This window comes from Leptodactylus fuscus, chromosome 11, assembly GCF_031893055.1.
Source record: "Leptodactylus fuscus isolate aLepFus1 chromosome 11, aLepFus1.hap2, whole genome shotgun sequence".
In the NCBI taxonomy this organism is placed as follows: domain Eukaryota; kingdom Metazoa; phylum Chordata; class Amphibia; order Anura; family Leptodactylidae; genus Leptodactylus; species Leptodactylus fuscus.
Window position 1 is genome coordinate 22,217,549 of NC_134275.1, and position 18,321 is coordinate 22,235,869.

General features: G+C 43.6%; 1 protein-coding gene across 3 annotated transcripts in view; it reads right to left on the reverse strand.

The window, feature by feature from the left end:
- The window catches only part of LOC142184476 (diacylglycerol kinase eta-like), a 117,138-nt gene that overhangs the window by 15,874 nt on the left and 82,943 nt on the right, over window positions 1–18,321 (reverse strand). For all 3 annotated transcript variants that reach the window (XM_075259362.1, XM_075259361.1, XM_075259363.1), the window contains exons 19-25: window positions 13,793–13,900; window positions 11,794–11,890; window positions 11,389–11,496; window positions 10,485–10,598; window positions 9,280–9,414; window positions 7,174–7,340; window positions 6,131–6,248 (exon numbers count right to left, since the gene is read on the reverse strand). In XM_075259362.1, coding sequence (XP_075115463.1) covers window positions 6,131–6,248; window positions 7,174–7,340; window positions 9,280–9,414; window positions 10,485–10,598; window positions 11,389–11,496; window positions 11,794–11,890; window positions 13,793–13,900 — 847 coding nt within the window. The remainder of the gene's footprint in view (window positions 1–6,130; window positions 6,249–7,173; window positions 7,341–9,279; window positions 9,415–10,484; window positions 10,599–11,388; window positions 11,497–11,793; window positions 11,891–13,792; window positions 13,901–18,321) is intronic.

Below are 18,321 nucleotides of genomic sequence, written 5' to 3' on the forward strand. Positions count from 1 at the left end.
TAGAAATCAATGGGATACTTTGTAAGACAGTACAAAAATGTCTCAAAAACAAGCAGAACTTAAAAGAAAAAAAAGGGACAAAAGGTCAAAATCTGGAAACTAAAAATACTCAGCCGAAAAGAGTTGAATTGCATAAACCTTTGTATGGTTCCATATATAACTGGAAAGACATAAATCTACAGTACAAGCTGTAAAGCTCAGGCGATTTAGGAAGCGTGGACGGCGGGCTGGTGTGTCAAAACAGGCAAGAAAAAATCGCAACAAGCATGTGATTCCGGCTATCATTATGGGGAATGTGAGATCAATTGTGAATAAGATGGATGAACTGACAGCACTGACCAGACATCAACAGGAGTTTCGTGAGTGCAGTATGATGGTTTTTACAGAGACTTGGCTTACTGAAATCACTCCGGACACATTCGCCTCCTTGGCGGGCTTCAAACATCTTTGTGCGGACAGGACGCTGGAGAGCGGTAAGCGCAAGGGAGGAGGGATTGCAATATTTGTGAATGAGAGATGGTGTAATCCAGGACATGTTGTAGTTAAGAAACAATCGTGTGGAAAAGACATTGAACTACTAGCCGTGAGCATGAGACCTTACTACCTGCCAAGGGAACTATCACATGTTATCATACTAGCTGCATATGTTCCCCCCTCTGCAAAAACTGATGCTACATGTGAAGTCCTCCATGCTGCTATGAGCGAGCTGCAATCATCTCACCCCCATGCCCTGCTCCTAGTGTCGGGAGATTTCAACCACGTCTCCCCAGCATCCACTCTACCAGGCTTCATCCAGTATGTATCCTGCCATACAAGAGACAACAAAACACTGGACTTGCTCTTTGCTAATGTAAGGGATGCATATAACTCATCTGCCCTACCACCCCTAGGCAGATCAGATCACAACCTGGTACATCTGCGACCCACATACACTCCACTGGTGCGCAGAGAACCGGCGGTTACCCGTACAGTGAAGATTTGGTCAGAGGGAAGTGTCGAGTCTCTGAGGGACTGTTTTAATATAACTTTATGGGAAGTGTTTCAAGACTCATTTCCAGAGGACATTGAGGGACTCACACACTGCATAACAGACTACATTAATTTCTACTTGGACAGCATGGTACCAACTAGAAAGGTGAGGTGTTTCTCCAATAACAAACCATGGATCAACTCTGAAATTAAAACCCTCCTCAAGCAGAAAAAAAAAATCTTTAGGTCTGGGGACAAAAATGGCCTGGGGGGCGGTGCAAAAACAGCTAAGACAATTGATCAGAGAAGGGAAAGCCAACTACAGGTGGAAGATGGAACTACAGATGGGGGAGGGTAGAGTCTCAAAGGTCTGGGACAGCCTGAAGGTGATATCCGGACACAAACAAAAGACAGCTCATCAGATAGATGCTGACAGGAAGTGGCTTAATGAGCTTAATCTATTCTTCAATAGATTCGACTCCAAACCAACTCCCCCCTCACAAGCAACCCCCCTCCCCCCACACACCAAGACCCAACCCCCACTGACTGGCAGTAAATTGCAATCCGAATGTCTGATCCTCAAGGAGTCTCTGGTGTGTAGGGAAATCAAGAGGATTAAAGTAGACAAGGCCGGCGGACCCGATGGTATAAGCGCAAGAGTTCTTAAAATGTGCAGTGACCAGCTGTGTGGTATTATTACGCACATGTACAATATGAGTCTAAAGCTGGGAGTGGTACCTCAACTGTGGAAAACATCTTGTGTGGTACCAGTCCCAAAGAAACCCAACCCAATGGACTACAATGACTACCGACCTGTAGCACTAACATCCCACCTGATGAAGGTCCTAGAGAGACTGGTCCTGACACACCTACGCCCCCTAGTGAGCTCCGCTCTGGACCCCCTCCAGTTTGCCTATCGGCCGGGCATTGGGGTAGATGACACCATCATCCACCTTCTTCACAAAGCTCTCTCTCACCTGGAGAAACCCGGGAACACTGTGAGAATAATGTTCTTTGATTTCTCCAGTGCGTTCAACACCATTCAGCCAGAGCTACTGAGGGAGAAGCTGAACCTTGGTGGAGTGGACCATCACCTGTCCAACTGGATCCTAGACTACCTGTCAAACCGCCCTCAGTATGTGAGAGCCCAGGACTGTGTGTCTGACACTGTGATCTGTAGTACGGGGGCACCACAAGGTACAGTTCTCGCCCCATTTCTCTTCACACTGTACACTGCTGACTTTAGGCACAACTCATCCAGCTGTTACTTACAGAAGTACTCTGATGACTCTGCTATAGTCGGCCTTATAACTGATGGCGACGATAGGGAATACAGAGACTTAAACCGGGATTTTGTTGAATGGTGCCAGCAGAACCATCTCAGGATTAATGCTGGGAAGACCAAGGAGATGGTGGTGGACTTTGGGAAACGGAGGAGTGCTCCGACCCCGGTGGAGATCCAGGGGACATGTATTGAGATAGTCAGGACCTATAAGTATCTGGGTGTGCGCCTCAATAATAAACTAGACTGGGCCGATCACCTGGAGGCGCTGCACAGAAAGGGCCACAGCAGACTCTACCTGCTCAGGAGGCTGAGGGCCTTCGGAGTCCAGGGGACACTTCTTAGGGCCTTCTTCAACTCTGTGGTTGCCTCAGCCATCTTTTTCGGTGTGGCCTGCTGGGGAAGCAGTATATCAGCCAGGGACAGAAAGAGACTTGACAGGCTGATCAGGAGGGCCAGCTCTGTCCTGGGGAGCCCCTTGGACCCAGTACAGGTGGTGGGTGACAGAAGGATACTGTCTGTGGTGACCTACATGCGGGAGAACAAATCCCACCCCATGTATGAGACCTTGATGGGACTTGGCAGCACTGTAAGTGACCGTCTGCTTCACCCCAAGTGTGAGAAGGAGCGCTATCGCAAGTCCTTCCTTCCAACCGCGATCAGGCTGTATAATCTACATCAGACCAAGCGAAGATCACTCCGCACAGAGAACTAAATGACTATGAATGTCCTCCTTCTTTCTTCTCTGTTCCCTAGCTGCTATGGACTCCTAGTATATCTTTCTCAGCATTTGTGTGTTTACTACTTCTGTAATATATTACTGTGTATTATCGTGTATCTGTATTACTATGCAGCTGTAACATACTGAAATTTCCCCACTGTGGGACTATTAAAGGATTATCTTATCTTATCTTAAATCTTCATGCACATGAGTCCTGAATTTGGTATTTTAATCCTGCTCAAGAAATGGAACAAAACTACTGATACAATTGACATCTTAACATTGTACTGTACATATATTCCTCTTGCCATCTTCACAACAGATGTTAGAAGGGTTTTCCCATGAACATAACCATATTTAAACTTATAGACCAGCCATTCTCAAAGGGGTCGCCGCAACACTCCGGTGGAAGGTGGCTTCATGTCATTTATCAATTATATGGACATTCTCAGGACACTGGAATACAATGGTGGAGCAGGAAGCATTTAGTTTCCTGCTCCACCATTCAGGCATCTGCTATTGATGTCTGCATCAATGGTGGAGCAGGAAGCATTTAGTTTCCTGCTCCACCATTCAGGCATCTGCTATTGATGTCTGCAGCTCAGTACAGATCTGCTGTATTAATCTGGAGACCAGAAGAGAGCAGGAGAGAACTGTGGGGGTACAAAGATGGGTAAGTGTCACTGTTTTTTATTTATATGTCACAACTGGTCCCAGAGGAACATTCTCTGGGGGCCACTGGGGAGCATTGCTAGGTGCATGGGAGCCACTGGGGAGCATTGATAGGTGCCAGGGTCCTACTCAGGAGCATTATTATTTGCCTGGAGGCAAATAGGTTTCTGGGACCACTTGGGAGCATTACTAGGTGCCAGGGGTTTACTGAGGAGCTCTCTTAGGTGTGTGAGGGTCATTGTTGTGTATTATTAGGTGTCTGGGGGCCACTGAGGAGCCACTGAAAAGACTGGGAAACACTGTTGTAAAAAAATAAAAAGTAAGACATATTTTCAAATTTAAATGAATAAAAAAATTTATGAGTTTTTTTCCAACCATCTTAGTGGAGACGGTCTGTGGTCTCGATCAGCTGCCAATGGATATGACTATGAATGCAGGAACTTTCTATGGTCTAGGATTTGTCAAAAACACAGCCATGATATTGTGACTTGTGCATGTAGTATCTTCCAGATAACCTGCCAACAATCCTGCATTCATGGTCATCTCCATCAAGTCCACCACTAAGATGGTTAGAGAAAATCTGAAAAACTCTGCAAATGTTTTAACTATTTATATTTGCAAATATTTTTTATCTTCTCATGTGACCTTTTACTATTTTTCTCTGTTAAAGAGGGCAGAGAAATTAAGTTATGGGAGGTCATTGGAGGCCCACTTTCAAAAAGTTTGCACAGGGTCCCCCAATGCATTAAAATTACCCTGTCCTTTACATTTTGGGGCCCTGGCCTTAAAGTAATATACAAATAAGGCAGTTGGTGAACTGGGGGTGGCCTTCCAGCAACTTTCACTTTCAGTCCTCCGTTCTCATGGCTGGGGGACTCGGTGGCCTGACCCCCAGCAATCTGACACTTATCGCTTTTTCTGTGGATAGAAGATGAGTGTCCTTCATGGTAAAACCCCTTTAAGATGAGATACACATGCTTTACCAGTTCACATGTTAAGGGGGCATTCGCGGCCCTGATTCTGTCACGATAACTCGCGGCAGAATCAGCGCTGATCAAAAGACTCCCATTGACCTCGATAGGTTCCGTTTAACGAGCGTAACACATTGAAATCAATGGGTTAAAAAGCCTCCCATTGATTTCAATGCGTTACGCTGATTCGCGAGTTATTGTGGCAGAAACAGCGCTGCGTTACTCCGTGTGAATGACCCCTAAAGCTGTATTTTCCACTCAGATACAATGCAAGCTGCAAAAGATTCCTCTTTTTGCAAAGGGTGTGCTGAGGATAGGTTGTCCGTATATGTATTTTTGTATAATAATTTTCTATAATTTCATGACTTGTCAGCCATATTGTTATCTATTATGCGTTCTGGAAACGTGTCATACATAAATGTAAATGATGCAGGAACTTTATCAGATGGTCTGAATATGGAAACAAGTTTTAGCGATGTGTGAGAAGGTGGCAGGCAGAGTGCTGGAGTCACGCCATATTTCCCCCAGTTTTCTGACATATCTATGGTTCAGTGCGGATCTTGTATAGGCCTCGGCCCAGGTGTAGGTCCCAGGTTTGTTACTGGGCCATAAAAGGCTGCAGAGCCTGCACTTTAGGGCAGATCCAGGGAGTGAGAGTCGACGCCTGGGTCTGTCCTGACACTGTGAGTCTGGTGATACTGTATTGCTCTCTTTTTTGTTGATTTGTGTGACTGGTAGTAAGCCACACATACAGTTAGTATTTATTGTCTAGTTAGTGCTCGGACGAGCAGGGTTTTGTTTCACATTCTTTGTCTGAAGTTAAGGCTGTATTTTATTTTGCTCCTTTTGTGCCTGATGTGAAGGTTTATTTATTTTGCTGTCAAAATAAACCTGTTTGCTGCAAGATTTTGTGTCCCTGTCCGTTTTTGTCCACACCATTGCGGCTACCGAGCTACCTTCCCCACACATGTTTAGCAGGGTTAGTTGTATGTTAATAGGCTACATTTTCTAGGCTCTGGAAAAGAGCCCAATATATGGTAGTCCTTATTTTATCTCAATCATATTTACATGACTTTGCAGAATAAAATTATAAAAAAACATGTGACATTTGTACGTCATAAGTGGCTTGTCTTATGAAGAACATACTAATAGGGAATGTAGATTGTGGGCCCTATATGGGACAGTGACTGACAATATCTGTATAGTGCTGCGGAATATGATGGCGCTATATAAGCACAATAAAATAATAAGATGAGGAAAATCCTGTACATATCCCCTTTCCCAAAAAAGGAGGCTTTGTAAGAGCAAGCAGGAGGTGGGTTATCAATTACGCCAAAAATCTGGCATAAATGATGCAGGACATCTACGCCAACTATGACCATCAGAACCATCAATGACAGAGTAAAAAAAAAGTAATATTTCATAGGATATGGGAACTTTCCAAAGTTATTTGAAAAAAAAAAAAAAAGTTTTAAAAGATCATTTTTTTATGGATAATAAATATTTTTTTCTCACCTCAGGTGAATTGTTTAACTTGTTGGAAAAAGCATCATTTAATACCCCAAAGCTTCCATTTACAGCATGAGCCAGTTCTTGTTCTATGGCCTTGTGTGATTTTGCTGCGTCCCGGATTCTGCATATCAAAAAACATTATAATAACATGTAAGAACATTTTAAGTACAGCTTTAGTTAAAGGGATCCTATCAATAAATAGTTTTTTTTTTCTGACTAACACATAAGAATAGCCTTAAGCAAGGTTATTCTTCTCCTACCTTTAGAAGTCTTCTCCGCGCCGCAGTTCGGTAGAAATCCCTGTTTTCTTCTGTATGCAAATGAGTTCTTTCGCAGCAATGGGGGCGTCTCCAATGCTGCGAGAGAACTCTCCAGCGATGCCTCTATCTTCTTCTGGAACAGCCTCTCCCCGCGTCTTCTTCTGGCAGGTCAAATTTCTACGCATGCGCAGTCGGCTCTGCCATCGGGCCTCGGGCAAAGCCAACTGCACATGCGCACAACCATTTTCCCAGCTTACTGTGTAAGCGGCCACAAGAAAATGGCCGCTTATACCAGGTGGGCATGCGCAGTCGGCTCTGCCCAAGGCCCAATGGCAGAGCTGACTGCGCATGCCTAGAAGTTTGAAGCCAGCGCAAGAAGAAGACGCAGGGAGAGGCCTTTCCAGAAGAAGATGGAGGCGGTGCGGGAGAGTTCTCTCGCAGAAATGGGGATGCCCATAGTGCTGTTTGAATGCTGGGGGCCGCCCCCAGTGCTGCAAGAGAACTCATTTGCACACCAAAGAAAACCGGGATTTCTACCGAACCGCAGCGTGGAGAAGACTCCTAAAGGTAGGAGAAGAATAGCCTTTCTTAAGGCTATTTCTACCTGTTATCAAGAAAAAATGGCATTTTAATGATAGAATCCCTTTAATGGAACATCCACGTTACGGTCGGGGTCTGTGACAACATGTTTGTTTTTTGTTTTTTCTTATTTGGTTATTTAAATTATTTATGTTTATTTTAAGTCATTTTTATTTTAGTATTTTTCTATATTTCACTGATCTATACCTGCTAATAAGATTCTCTGCAGAACCTGCAAGTTGTTGCAGATGAGCAAGTTCTTCTTCAGTAAGATACTCCATTGACTGTTGGGAATGAAGTCGTGGTCGAGGCACAGCCCTGTAGTTTTCTCCTTTTCTTTTGTCCTCCCATGATTTTAAGGTGCTTTCAAATGCCTAAGAAGATAAAATCAATGAAAGTAATGGATAATCTTATATGGTAGACAATAGTACTGAAACTTTATTATCTGATGTTACTTTATGGTTGTATACGTCCTGTATATGATTATACGTGCAACCTTCTTACTTGAGCTTTTAAAGATTTTCTTTATAGTGGGAACCTGAACATAAAAAACCTCAGGTAGAAAACAACCCATTGACTTCCATTGGTGGGACTTCAGGACATATCATTGTGTAGGGAGCAGTCCCCAATGATATGATCCTGGGTTATCTGTCTCCAGTTTAATATTTTCCATTATAATCCAATGATAATCTTGAATTATGATCTCTACAAATTAGGACATATAAGGCATATGAGCACAAGGCTTGAAATGGCAGAGAGTCCTTAGCTCTGTGACTCCATAATCAGAAAAGAGTCAGTGATACAGCAATTGGTTCACCTTTGCTGGCTGCTGGGATCTTGAATCTTGGTAGAGACTGAGAGGAGCCATTTTTTTTTAAATTGGCTTCTATCTAATGGATTATTCTACAGGCAGGGATATCTTCAGTGTAAGAATGTAACATACAGCACCCTGCGGAGGCAGGAGTGGAAGCAAGTCGGGACAGGACAGGGGATGGGTGAGTAGAATATTGTAGATGCATGCAAAGCATTATTAGAAGTTACCATGGGAAGAGGGGATATCGTCACTCCATAGGGAGAGAACCACCATTTAGGTGTGTGGAGTCTTATTAAGCCATGAGCGCTCCACTGTGCAAAGGAACATGGGAAGAATATGCAAATCTGACTTCCATGATGTAATTAGGAAGCCATGGGAAGAGTAAGGAAGAAGGAAGAATCCAGGAGTTTTCATCCTTCCCCTTCCTGAAGCTCCTGTGCTGAGATAGGGGTCATGAATTCTTTGCCCTATGACCTAACCAGGTCATCTGCATGATAGAGATAGCCAAAGGTACCTATGTGTATATACTTATGAAATGCACATTTGTGTGTGTAACACAGTATTATTGTTATCAATATCTAATATTTGGGGGTGCTGACGTGTTGTAACTGCAAACCAGAGTTTGATTAGTGACCCCGGGCCTGCTTCTTACCTATTGACTTGCAAACCTACAATGTAAAATGTGAAAAAAAATCCAAAATAAGTCCTCCTAGAGGCAGCATTGGCGGCCTTCCTGGCCTCCTAGGCCCTCTCAGCACACTACTGTCCCCAGTTGTAGGGAATCTCATACTTACCTCTTCTTCTTGCAAAGCATTGATGTGGCGCCTGGTTGCGTGCACCTCTTTTACTGTCCTTCCAGCTTTGCTGTCTCCTGCTCTATGGTATCTCTTGCCTGGGCAGGTGACAGAGTAGCCGGGAGGACTATAGAAGAAGTGCACAGCCAGGAGACAATCAGTGCCAGAAGAAGAGTCAAGTATGAGTTGTGTGTCCTGGACTGTATGTGACGTGATTTGGGTTGGGGTGGGGAGAACTATTATCTGTGGGGGTCACCAATATCTATGTGGAGGGACAAAAAGATGACAACGTGACTTGCGTGAGATTATGTGTTTGGTTTGGCCTAATATGTAGAAGTAGTAAGCTTGGTGCACTGTTCATTCCTTTGGGTAGGCCGTTGCAGCCATGACACCATGGGTTATTACAAATGTGCCATGTCTTCATTGCATGGACAAAATGCAGAATAACGTGAGCTATCCCATTTGTTTCCTGATAACATAAAGTTATCATTGTAATACTTGTGCTTAGTTCAGAAAAATTGAGGCAAATCACTTGCAGGCGTACGCCCTATATTTTGAGTATTGTTATGGATTTCCTTTGAAACCTTGCACCAGTGGCGTATATACCGGGGTAGCAGTGGTAGGGGCTGCCACAGGACTTGGGACATATCAAATGTACACCTTGGGGCCCAGCCATTCCTAGTTACACCACTGCCTTGCACATACCCTGTCTCTTGTAAGCATCTGAGCTCGGTTTTTGTGCTGAATCATTAGGACACCAGGAGGCTGCACCCAGGCTTCTCCATCCACTTGTACAGGAACCCCTTCTTCTCCCAAAATAGTAATCTTTACCACACGACACTGACGATGTGAAAAGAAAAAAGTAACTTCTCCATACTTCAGCTTCACAGTCAATGGTATCATTGATACATGAGTTGATATAAAAAAAATAATAAAATAAAAGGGATTCTATCATTAGAATCCCGCTTTAAGCTAAAGCCAAGTCGGAATAGCCTTAAGAAAGGAAGAATAGCCTTTCTTAAGGCTATTCCAACATGGGTTTATCTTAAAACAGGATTCTAATGATATAATGACTAATAAAAAATGAAAACCTTTATTCACTTGTTTTTTTCTGGTGTGAATTCTGATTTCGTCTCTCACACAAACTGATTTTTATTAGCATATAAATAGGCATAGACAAACGTTACATAAAATACGTAAAAAAAATATATTAAAAACATAAAAGCTTGATTTAAAAAGGACCTTTAATGTCCTCCTGCACATGCGGTTTTATTGAATTTATTGAATTCAGCGCACTCTCGACTTTCCCGTTATGTACCCCCAGGCTGGAGATATAGGTGTCATTAGTTTCGGCACCGATCTCTGCCCACTGTCAGAAGGGCGTTCCTGACAGTCTTCCTGGGCTGTGAGGAACGCCCCTCCTGATAGTACTAGTCCATAGACTTGTACTGGGGGAGGAAGGGGCGTTCTTCACAGCTCAGTGTCATCGCTGGGAGGTACCGATCTCTGACAGTGGGCAGAGATCGGTGCCAAAACTAACAGCACTGATATCTCCAGCCCAGGGGCACATAACGGGAAAGCCAACAGTGAGCTGAATTCAATGCACTGTCGGCTTTCTTGTGGTATATAAAACCGCATGTGAAGGAGGATATGAAAGGTCCTCTTTAAACAATAGTCAATTCTCTCGTGACATATTCCCTTTAAACCCTTCCTGCTCTATGCTCTATTACTTTGCACTACAGATAATAGCAAGGAACATCCATGTAGCAGGTACAGGTATATACAGTATATATTTTTTGACATTTGCAAGTCATTCTGTCAAGTTAATGACATTCATAATTCTATTAGGACAATTATAATAATTAATAATTCTATGATTTTAGTATACAAAGCCTTAGTAATATTGTCACCTGTGCGATGCGGTGGTGTTGCAGATTGATCACACGAGACATAGCCATCTGAATACTCCCAAAGACAGCAACCACTTCTAGCTTCTTGTCATCAAAGGAAGGAGCTCCAAAATTCTGCAGTGCAAAGATATCACAAAATATTAAATATATATAACGCTAGGTTCACACCTGCTTTCTGGTCTCCAATCTGTGCTTTCCGTCTTCTACATGCAAGAAGACGGAAAGCACAGACTGGTTTCGGCTGTGAGCGGCAGTGAGCGTTTTATGCTCTCCGCCGCGAAACTTTTTTTTTTTTAATCCGGACACAGAGTACTGCATGTCCAACTCTGTGTCCGGATTAAAAAACCCGGTTTCGCGGCGGAGAGCATAAAACGCTCAACGCCGCTCACGGCCGGACAGAGTCCTGCAGGTTTCCGTCTCCTGCTCTGTTTTATGCAGGAAACGGAAACCTGCATAACGGAGTGTCGGGCGCAGATGTGAACGAGTCCTAAGCATGTTTCCTATCTTGAGTGAGCAGATTTACAGATGTAGCGCTTGTTAATATTACACAATCCACCCACAATTTTAACTTGTGCTGACCTACAATTCATATGAATTGCCTGGCGTATCCTGAATTCATTTGAATTGTAAGCTCCACCCAGCACTTCAGCCTTCCTTTTGGTAGAGGGGAAATTTTACATTGTTTTCTTTACTCTATTCTCCTGCTCCAGGGAAAGAGTGGGGGTAATACTGGGTGGTGATTTTTCTTCTGCATGTTATGTATATTACATTTCTATTGTGTTACTGAGTGATGATATTGATGATATTTAATAAAGAAATGGATTGAGCTATTGTGACAAAACACTTTCTAGTTATGATCTCCTCTAGTATAATATAAACTTGTATACTTGTGTTAGTTACTTACATTATCCTCTTTGGTTCCTCCCCAGAAGTTAATGCCTCCAGCATAACTAGGGATATTTAACACTGCAATACCCTGAAGACTGGGCAAGGATATGGTTACTCCATCACACTACGACAAGAAGCACATATATCACAGTTACTTAGATGTTATCAGGCGAAGAGCAAATGTTGTTTGACATGTTAATAAGGCAGAAAAGTTGTGATTTTTTTTACTGTCTTCATCCAAAAGATTGCAAAACAAACCCAAATTTACAGGACTGGGTATGAATATAACATCACTTAGTTACATACATGTCCATTGGGCTCAACCAATGATGATGATCATTTTCCTACTGACAGGTTCCTTTTAACATTTTGAGACCCACAAAGGACTGATGGGCAATGCACAGGGCAGCAAAATAATCACCTCTAGTTTCACACGTTGCTCTAGATTTTTATAGGTTTTCTGCAGCAGCTCCTTGGTTCCTAATACACCATACCACATCATATTTCGTGTCCGACTACTGCAAAAGAGAAGAGAAATGAAGCATTTTAGCACCATAGCTCCAATTATATGTAGGATAATTTGTAGGAAAACAAAATGACAGTATACCTGAATCATGACCTAGAATAGTCGTAGACTAACAATGGATAGATACATCGCGTGATATTAGTATAACCCTGTCGCATGTGCCAATTCAAAGTTTACATCAATATAAGCCAATATGTCAGCACTAATATATCAAATATATAATATATATAAATATATATATATATATATATATATATATATATATACACACACTATAGTGAAAAAGTAACCAAATAATGTCAGATAATGAATACCTGGATTAGATGATGATAAGCGGCATCACAGGAGGAGATATAACAATTACATTATATCTGAATAAATTATGTAAGATCTACAGATAACTATATACTGCAGCCTAGCCCATCATACATAACAACCCTAGGGCAGTCACAAGCAAAACTGCATATTATGGATATATTACTGATTTAGCGCACGCCTAATGTATCTGTGGGACTATTAAAGGATTATCTTATCTTATATATTCATTTCTCTAATAAATACAATCTATAATGACGATGAAGCAATAATAGGAATATTCAAGTAATATCTGTCGCATGTCCTGTGCACATATGAAGCAACGTTACTCTTGGTAAATAATATTATATATATATATATATATATATATATATATATATATATATATATACCCATATCTATATAACCTATTCCTCAGATGACAACAGCTCCAGGACAAGATTATATAATAATACAATATGGTAAGGCAGGCTTTATATCCTATAACTTTAATGTTTGTTTGACTAAGCCGCAGTATATAGTTATCTGTAGAATGTACCCCAATATCTACCTGACATTGCTGTATATACCTATTATATCTCCTCCTGTGATGCCGCTTATCATCAGGTAACCCATTACTATTATAATGGTTGCGACAATAAAGATTGATCACTATGTGCTTTTTAGTACTTGAGCTCAGTATACAATAGCTGTTCTCATGGGAAACAAAAGCAGTTGTTCCTTTGAAATCAAAGGTAGGCGTTTGCAGGACGATTTGCTATTTTTCTTGTGTCTGAAAGCAATAAATCTATCAAAGGCTAAGGCGGAGGTTCTGTAAATCACAGCATTTTTTTTTCATTGCATTTCAGCAATGCGGGCCTTAGGCAAAGGGCTAAAGGCAGATTTGTAGGAAGACTATGCAACTATTATTCATGTGTCAACTATCAACCAATTTTTTTCAATTCATGAGTATTTGTACATGTTGTCAGTCTCTGATGAACCTTATTGAATGCAACAATCCCATTGAATTCAATGAGTTCCGTCTTACGCGCGCTACACATTGAAATCAATGGGAGGCTTTTTAACCCATTGATTTCAAAGTGTTACACGCGTTAAACGGAACCCATTGAAGTCAATGGGATTCTGTTTTGAAACACTGACTCTAACACGTCTTTATGTGTCAGAATGAGCGCCACGTTACATCGTGGGAACGAGCCCTAATTGTGCCCACAGCTTGCCAAAAACAGCACATATAAATGCAGATTTCTCTGTGGATTTATTAGTCTGCTCATATTGCAGTCAGACAGGCCGTGGATCCATATTCTGCACCAATACCAGTAACCCTGTACATGTAGTTTACATTGTAAATAGGTCACCACATTTACTACCATTACCAAATCCTATGGGAGCGTGTCCCGTAACCTTACAGTTTAGACAGTAATGTAATGCTTCCAAACTCTATGGCGAAATTCTAAACAGCCTAAATGTAAGTTGTGACCCTGTCCTGTCTTCTCTGTTTGGACCATGGAACAAATAATTTGTCGCATTTGCTATTCTAAAAAACATTTATATACATAATAAAATGATAAGTGACTGTTACCTGCATTTTTTTGGATGTTCATCTCTCTTGTTGTTAAACTCTAGAGAAATTTTGGCATCCAGACCAATTCCAAAGTAATTATTCATGGTGCATTTCTCTAAAAATTGTCTAAAAAACCCAAAACAGATATAAATGTATATTAGTATAAGTAGATAGACATTATTATACATTATTGCTGTATTCAGATAGAAAGAGGGTCAGTACATGCAGGATAGGCAGATAGCAGTACAGAGTAGAGAGCATTAGGGTACATGTGGAACAGTAAGGCCCTGTTCACACGGCGAAATCTGCAGCTGATTTTGTGAAAAATTTCAGCATAAAATCAGTGGCAGATTCGATCCCGATTCTGCCTCTCATTGTTTCCAATGTGAGGCAGAGATCAGAGCAAGATGGTGAAAAAGAAGCGTGTCACTCAATCTTCATCGGCATTCCACTCACTCCAAGGGCCAAAAACACTGCTGGTGCAAGGCTCAACTAACCTCAAGGGCCAAAAACACTGCTGGTGCAAAGCTCTACTCACTCCAAGGGAGGGCCAAAAACACTGCTGGTGCAAGGTTCAAATAACATCAAGGGCCAAGAACACTGCTGGTGCAAAGCTCTACTCACTCCAAGGGAGGGCCAAAAACACTGCTGGTGCAAGGTTCAAATAACATCAAGGGCCAAGAACACTGCTGGTGTAGGGCTCTACTCACTTCAAGGGCCAAAACACTGCTGGTGCAAGGCTCAATGGATGGGATTCTAGCTAATTCCATCAACACATTGCAGAAAAGCAGCATGTCAATTATACCTATGGAAACACTGGAATTTTCCATATATTTATAATAGAAGCAGAGAGGATGTATGGATCATCATTCCTTATCCGGATCTTCTCGTCGTCTTACCCGGTGGAGACTTTCGGCCCAATTTCGCCGTATTATCCGGCGGTATACCTTGTACGATCTCTGGAGGATTAATTACCCGTCTGCTCGTTCGTTCACTTTTTATTCGGCCCCACATAAGTCTCACTCCAGGATTGACTATTTTTTTTGGCAATGCCTTGGCTCTGCGCCTCCTTAGGGACGCTTCGATTGGCTCTATTACCTGGTCGGACCACGCGCCAGTCTCCATAGAGCTACGCACAGGTCCTGTCCCCACCCGGATTTGCCATTGGCGGCTTAATGAGAGTCTCCTTCAGAAGGCACAGACCCGTGAAGAGCTTCGCCAACACCTTAAAACTTTTTTTGATCTTAATGTGGGTTCGGTTTCTTCGATTGCGACGTTGTGGGAGGCTCATAAAGCCGTGATGAGAGGACATTGCATTGCTGTAGGTACTCGACTTAAGAGAGATGCTAATGCCCGCCTCGAGGACTTACGGTCCCAGTTGCGTCGAGTGGAAGCTGACCTAGTGTCTCGCCCTTCTAGGGCTCTCCTTAGAACTTTGATTGATTTGCGGGCTCAAATTCGGGAAGCGCTGTTGCAAAAAACTTCTAAATTGCTACTGTACACTAGGCAGCGTTACTATGACCGAGCTAATAAACCCCATACCCTTCTAGCTCGCCAACTGCGTGATCAGCGGGAGGGGGGTTCGGCTTACGCTTTGCGACGCTCTGATGGCGCGGTGGCTTACGACCCGGAGGAGATAGCCCGTCTCTTTCACGCTTATTACTCTGAACTATATTCTCTCCCTTCGGATCTTCCTGCAGACCCCTCGGAACGCTCTGCACTCCTCCAAGATTTTCTGTCCTCCTGTTGTCTCCCCACACTTTCTTCCGATGACCTGGCCTGCCTTAATATGCCTATCTCGACTGAGGAAGTCTCTCAGGTTCTCCAGGAGCTTCCTAATGGGAAATCTCCTGGCCCTGATGGGCTCACTTACCTGTATTACAAAGTGTTTGGGGCAGAGCTCCTCCCCCATCTTGTCTCGCTATTTTCAGCTTTTATGGCAGGTGAGGCCATCCCGGATTCTCTCTCCCACTTTTTCCTCACACTCATCCCGAAACCCAGTAAAGACCATCTTGATTGTCGTAATTACAGGCCTATCTCGCTTTTGAACGCGGATCTTAAACTGTTTACCAAGCTCCTAGCCTCTAGACTGAACATGTGTCTTTCCTCCTTGGTCCATAAGGATCAAGTTGGGTTTGTCCCCTGTCGTCAGGGTGGTGACAATACTAGGAGGGCTATTGATCTAATCGACGTTGCGTCGCGCTCTGAGTCGGAGCTGTTGGTACTCAGTTTAGACGCGGAAAAGGCGTTTGATCGCCTGGGCTGGCCCTTTCTCTTTGAGACTCTTTCGTCTTATGGCTTTCGGGGACCCTTTTTGTCGGCCATTCGGAGCCTCTACTCATCCCCCTCTGCTACGATTAAGCTTCCTCATGCTTCCTCCCCTCCGTTTCGCCTGTATAACGGTACTAGACAGGGTTGCCCGCTATCACCTCTCCTCTTTGTCCTCTGCATTGAGCCCTTGGCGGCGGCCATTCGGCTGTGCCCTGATGTTTCTGGGGTTCGAGTCCGTGACAGAGAGTTTAAGCTTTCTTTGTTTGCGGATGATATTCTCCTTACCCTTACTAATCTTCACGTTTCCCTTCCCAATCTTCATGCTATTCTTACCAAATTTGGCCGTTTATCTGGTTACAAGGTTAATACTTCTAAGACTGAGGCGCTCCCCGTCCGCGTTCACCCCTCTACCTTGGCTGGCCTTCAGGCCTCCTTTCCGTATACGTGGAGGTCCTCCTCCTTAAAATACTTAGGCATACATCTGACTGGGTCTTTCTCTCAATTGTATCAGGCGAATTTCCCTCCACTTTATAGGCATGTTCAGGCCCTTCTTACCAGGTGGCGGGGTCTGCCTTTGTCCCTCTTTGGTCGCATAGCTGCGGTTAAGATGACCGTGCTGCCTAAATTGCTATATTTGTTTGAGACCCTCCCGATTCCTGTTCCTCTTAAGGATCTTCGGGCGCTACAGGGCTCGCTTCTTCGGTTTGTGTGGGCCGGAGGGAGACATAGGCTTTCGCGACATCTGATGATGACTCCGAAGTCGAGGGGAGGGCTTTCTTTTCCTGACCTGGTGTTATATTATTGGGCTGCTCAGCTACGTAGTATTCCGGCCTGGTCTGCACTTCATGCCTATTCTAAGTGGATGGAGATTGAGAAGCTGTGGTTGGCTCCGCATCATCCTGCTTCATTGATATGGTCTAATCCATATTCGCCCCCTAGAGCTAGCTTGTTGGGTCCCATGGCACTTACCAGGGATGTCTGGCGCTCCTGTTTGTCCCGTTTCCCTATTTCTTCCCCCAGCTCGTCTATGACGCCCTTCCTTCTACACTCCCACTTTCCGCCTGGACTCACTGGGCCTGTGGCGGGCCCTTGGTTGAAGGCGGGCCTCTTTCGGCTCGCTGATATTATTGATCATAGGACTCGTTCTTTGCTGTCTTTTGCCGAATTGCAATCCCGCTTTGGCCTTCCTGGGTCCAGTGAGTTCACATATATTCAGATTTCCCACCTTGCTTCTTTTATCTTTCGGGGTCCTGTGGCACCTGTCCCTACGTCGTTTGAGAGAATTTGTAAAGCTAGCACTGGAACTAGAGGACTGGTTTCCGATATATATCGCTTTTTATCTGACCCCTCACCTGATATCCCGCCTGCACACTCGTATATGACACGATGGGAGGTCTATCTGGGTCAACCTATCTCGACAGAAGAATGGTCCCTTATCTGGGGCAGGGGTTTCAGGACCTCGAATTGTGTGACTCATAAGGAAAACTTCTTTAAAATGTTGATGCATTGGTACCACACGCCGGCTCTCCTCCATTCCTTTGATAGCTCTATTCCGGATTGCTGTTGGAGATGTGGTGCACGCCCTGCACACATCTTTCATCTGTTTTGGTCTTGTCCCTCCCTGCTCCCTTACTGGACTCAGGTTCAGGACCTTTTGTGCCGGGTTCTCGGCATTTGCCTCCCTCTATCCCCTAAAACCTATCTCCTTAATCTCCCTCCACTGAAACTGCGCAAGCCGGCCCTGCGACTTTTTCTGTTTCTTCTCACTTCTGCCCGGTGTTTGATTGCTAAATATTGGCGTCAGTCAGCACCCCCATCCCTGGAGGAGTTATACTGCAGGATCAGGAATGCGCGCTCCCTGGAATACCTAACAGCCGTGCTTAACGATGAGGAGGAGCGGTTTCACGCCGTTTGGGATCTGTGGGACTCGTTCTGGGCCACCCAGCCTCTGTAATTCCACCGCCTTCTGGAACTTCTGGTTTTTTCTCCCTCCCTTTCCCCAGCCTTGTCTTGTCTGGTTTGGGTTTGTCTTCCCTGTCTCCCCTTTTTCTTTTTGTTTCTACCTAGTTTACCATTTGTAATTTCGTCATTTTCTATTGTACTGTTCTTTGTGATCTCCTCTGGCTTGGTAGACATGTTGTGTTTCTTTATTGTTACAAATTTTCATAAATAAACAATTTAAAAAAAAAAAAAAAAAAAAAAGAAGCAGAGAGGAAATCTTCAGCGGACTTGCTATGAAAAACGCTGCAGAAAAAAAATGCGGTCTTTTCCGCAAC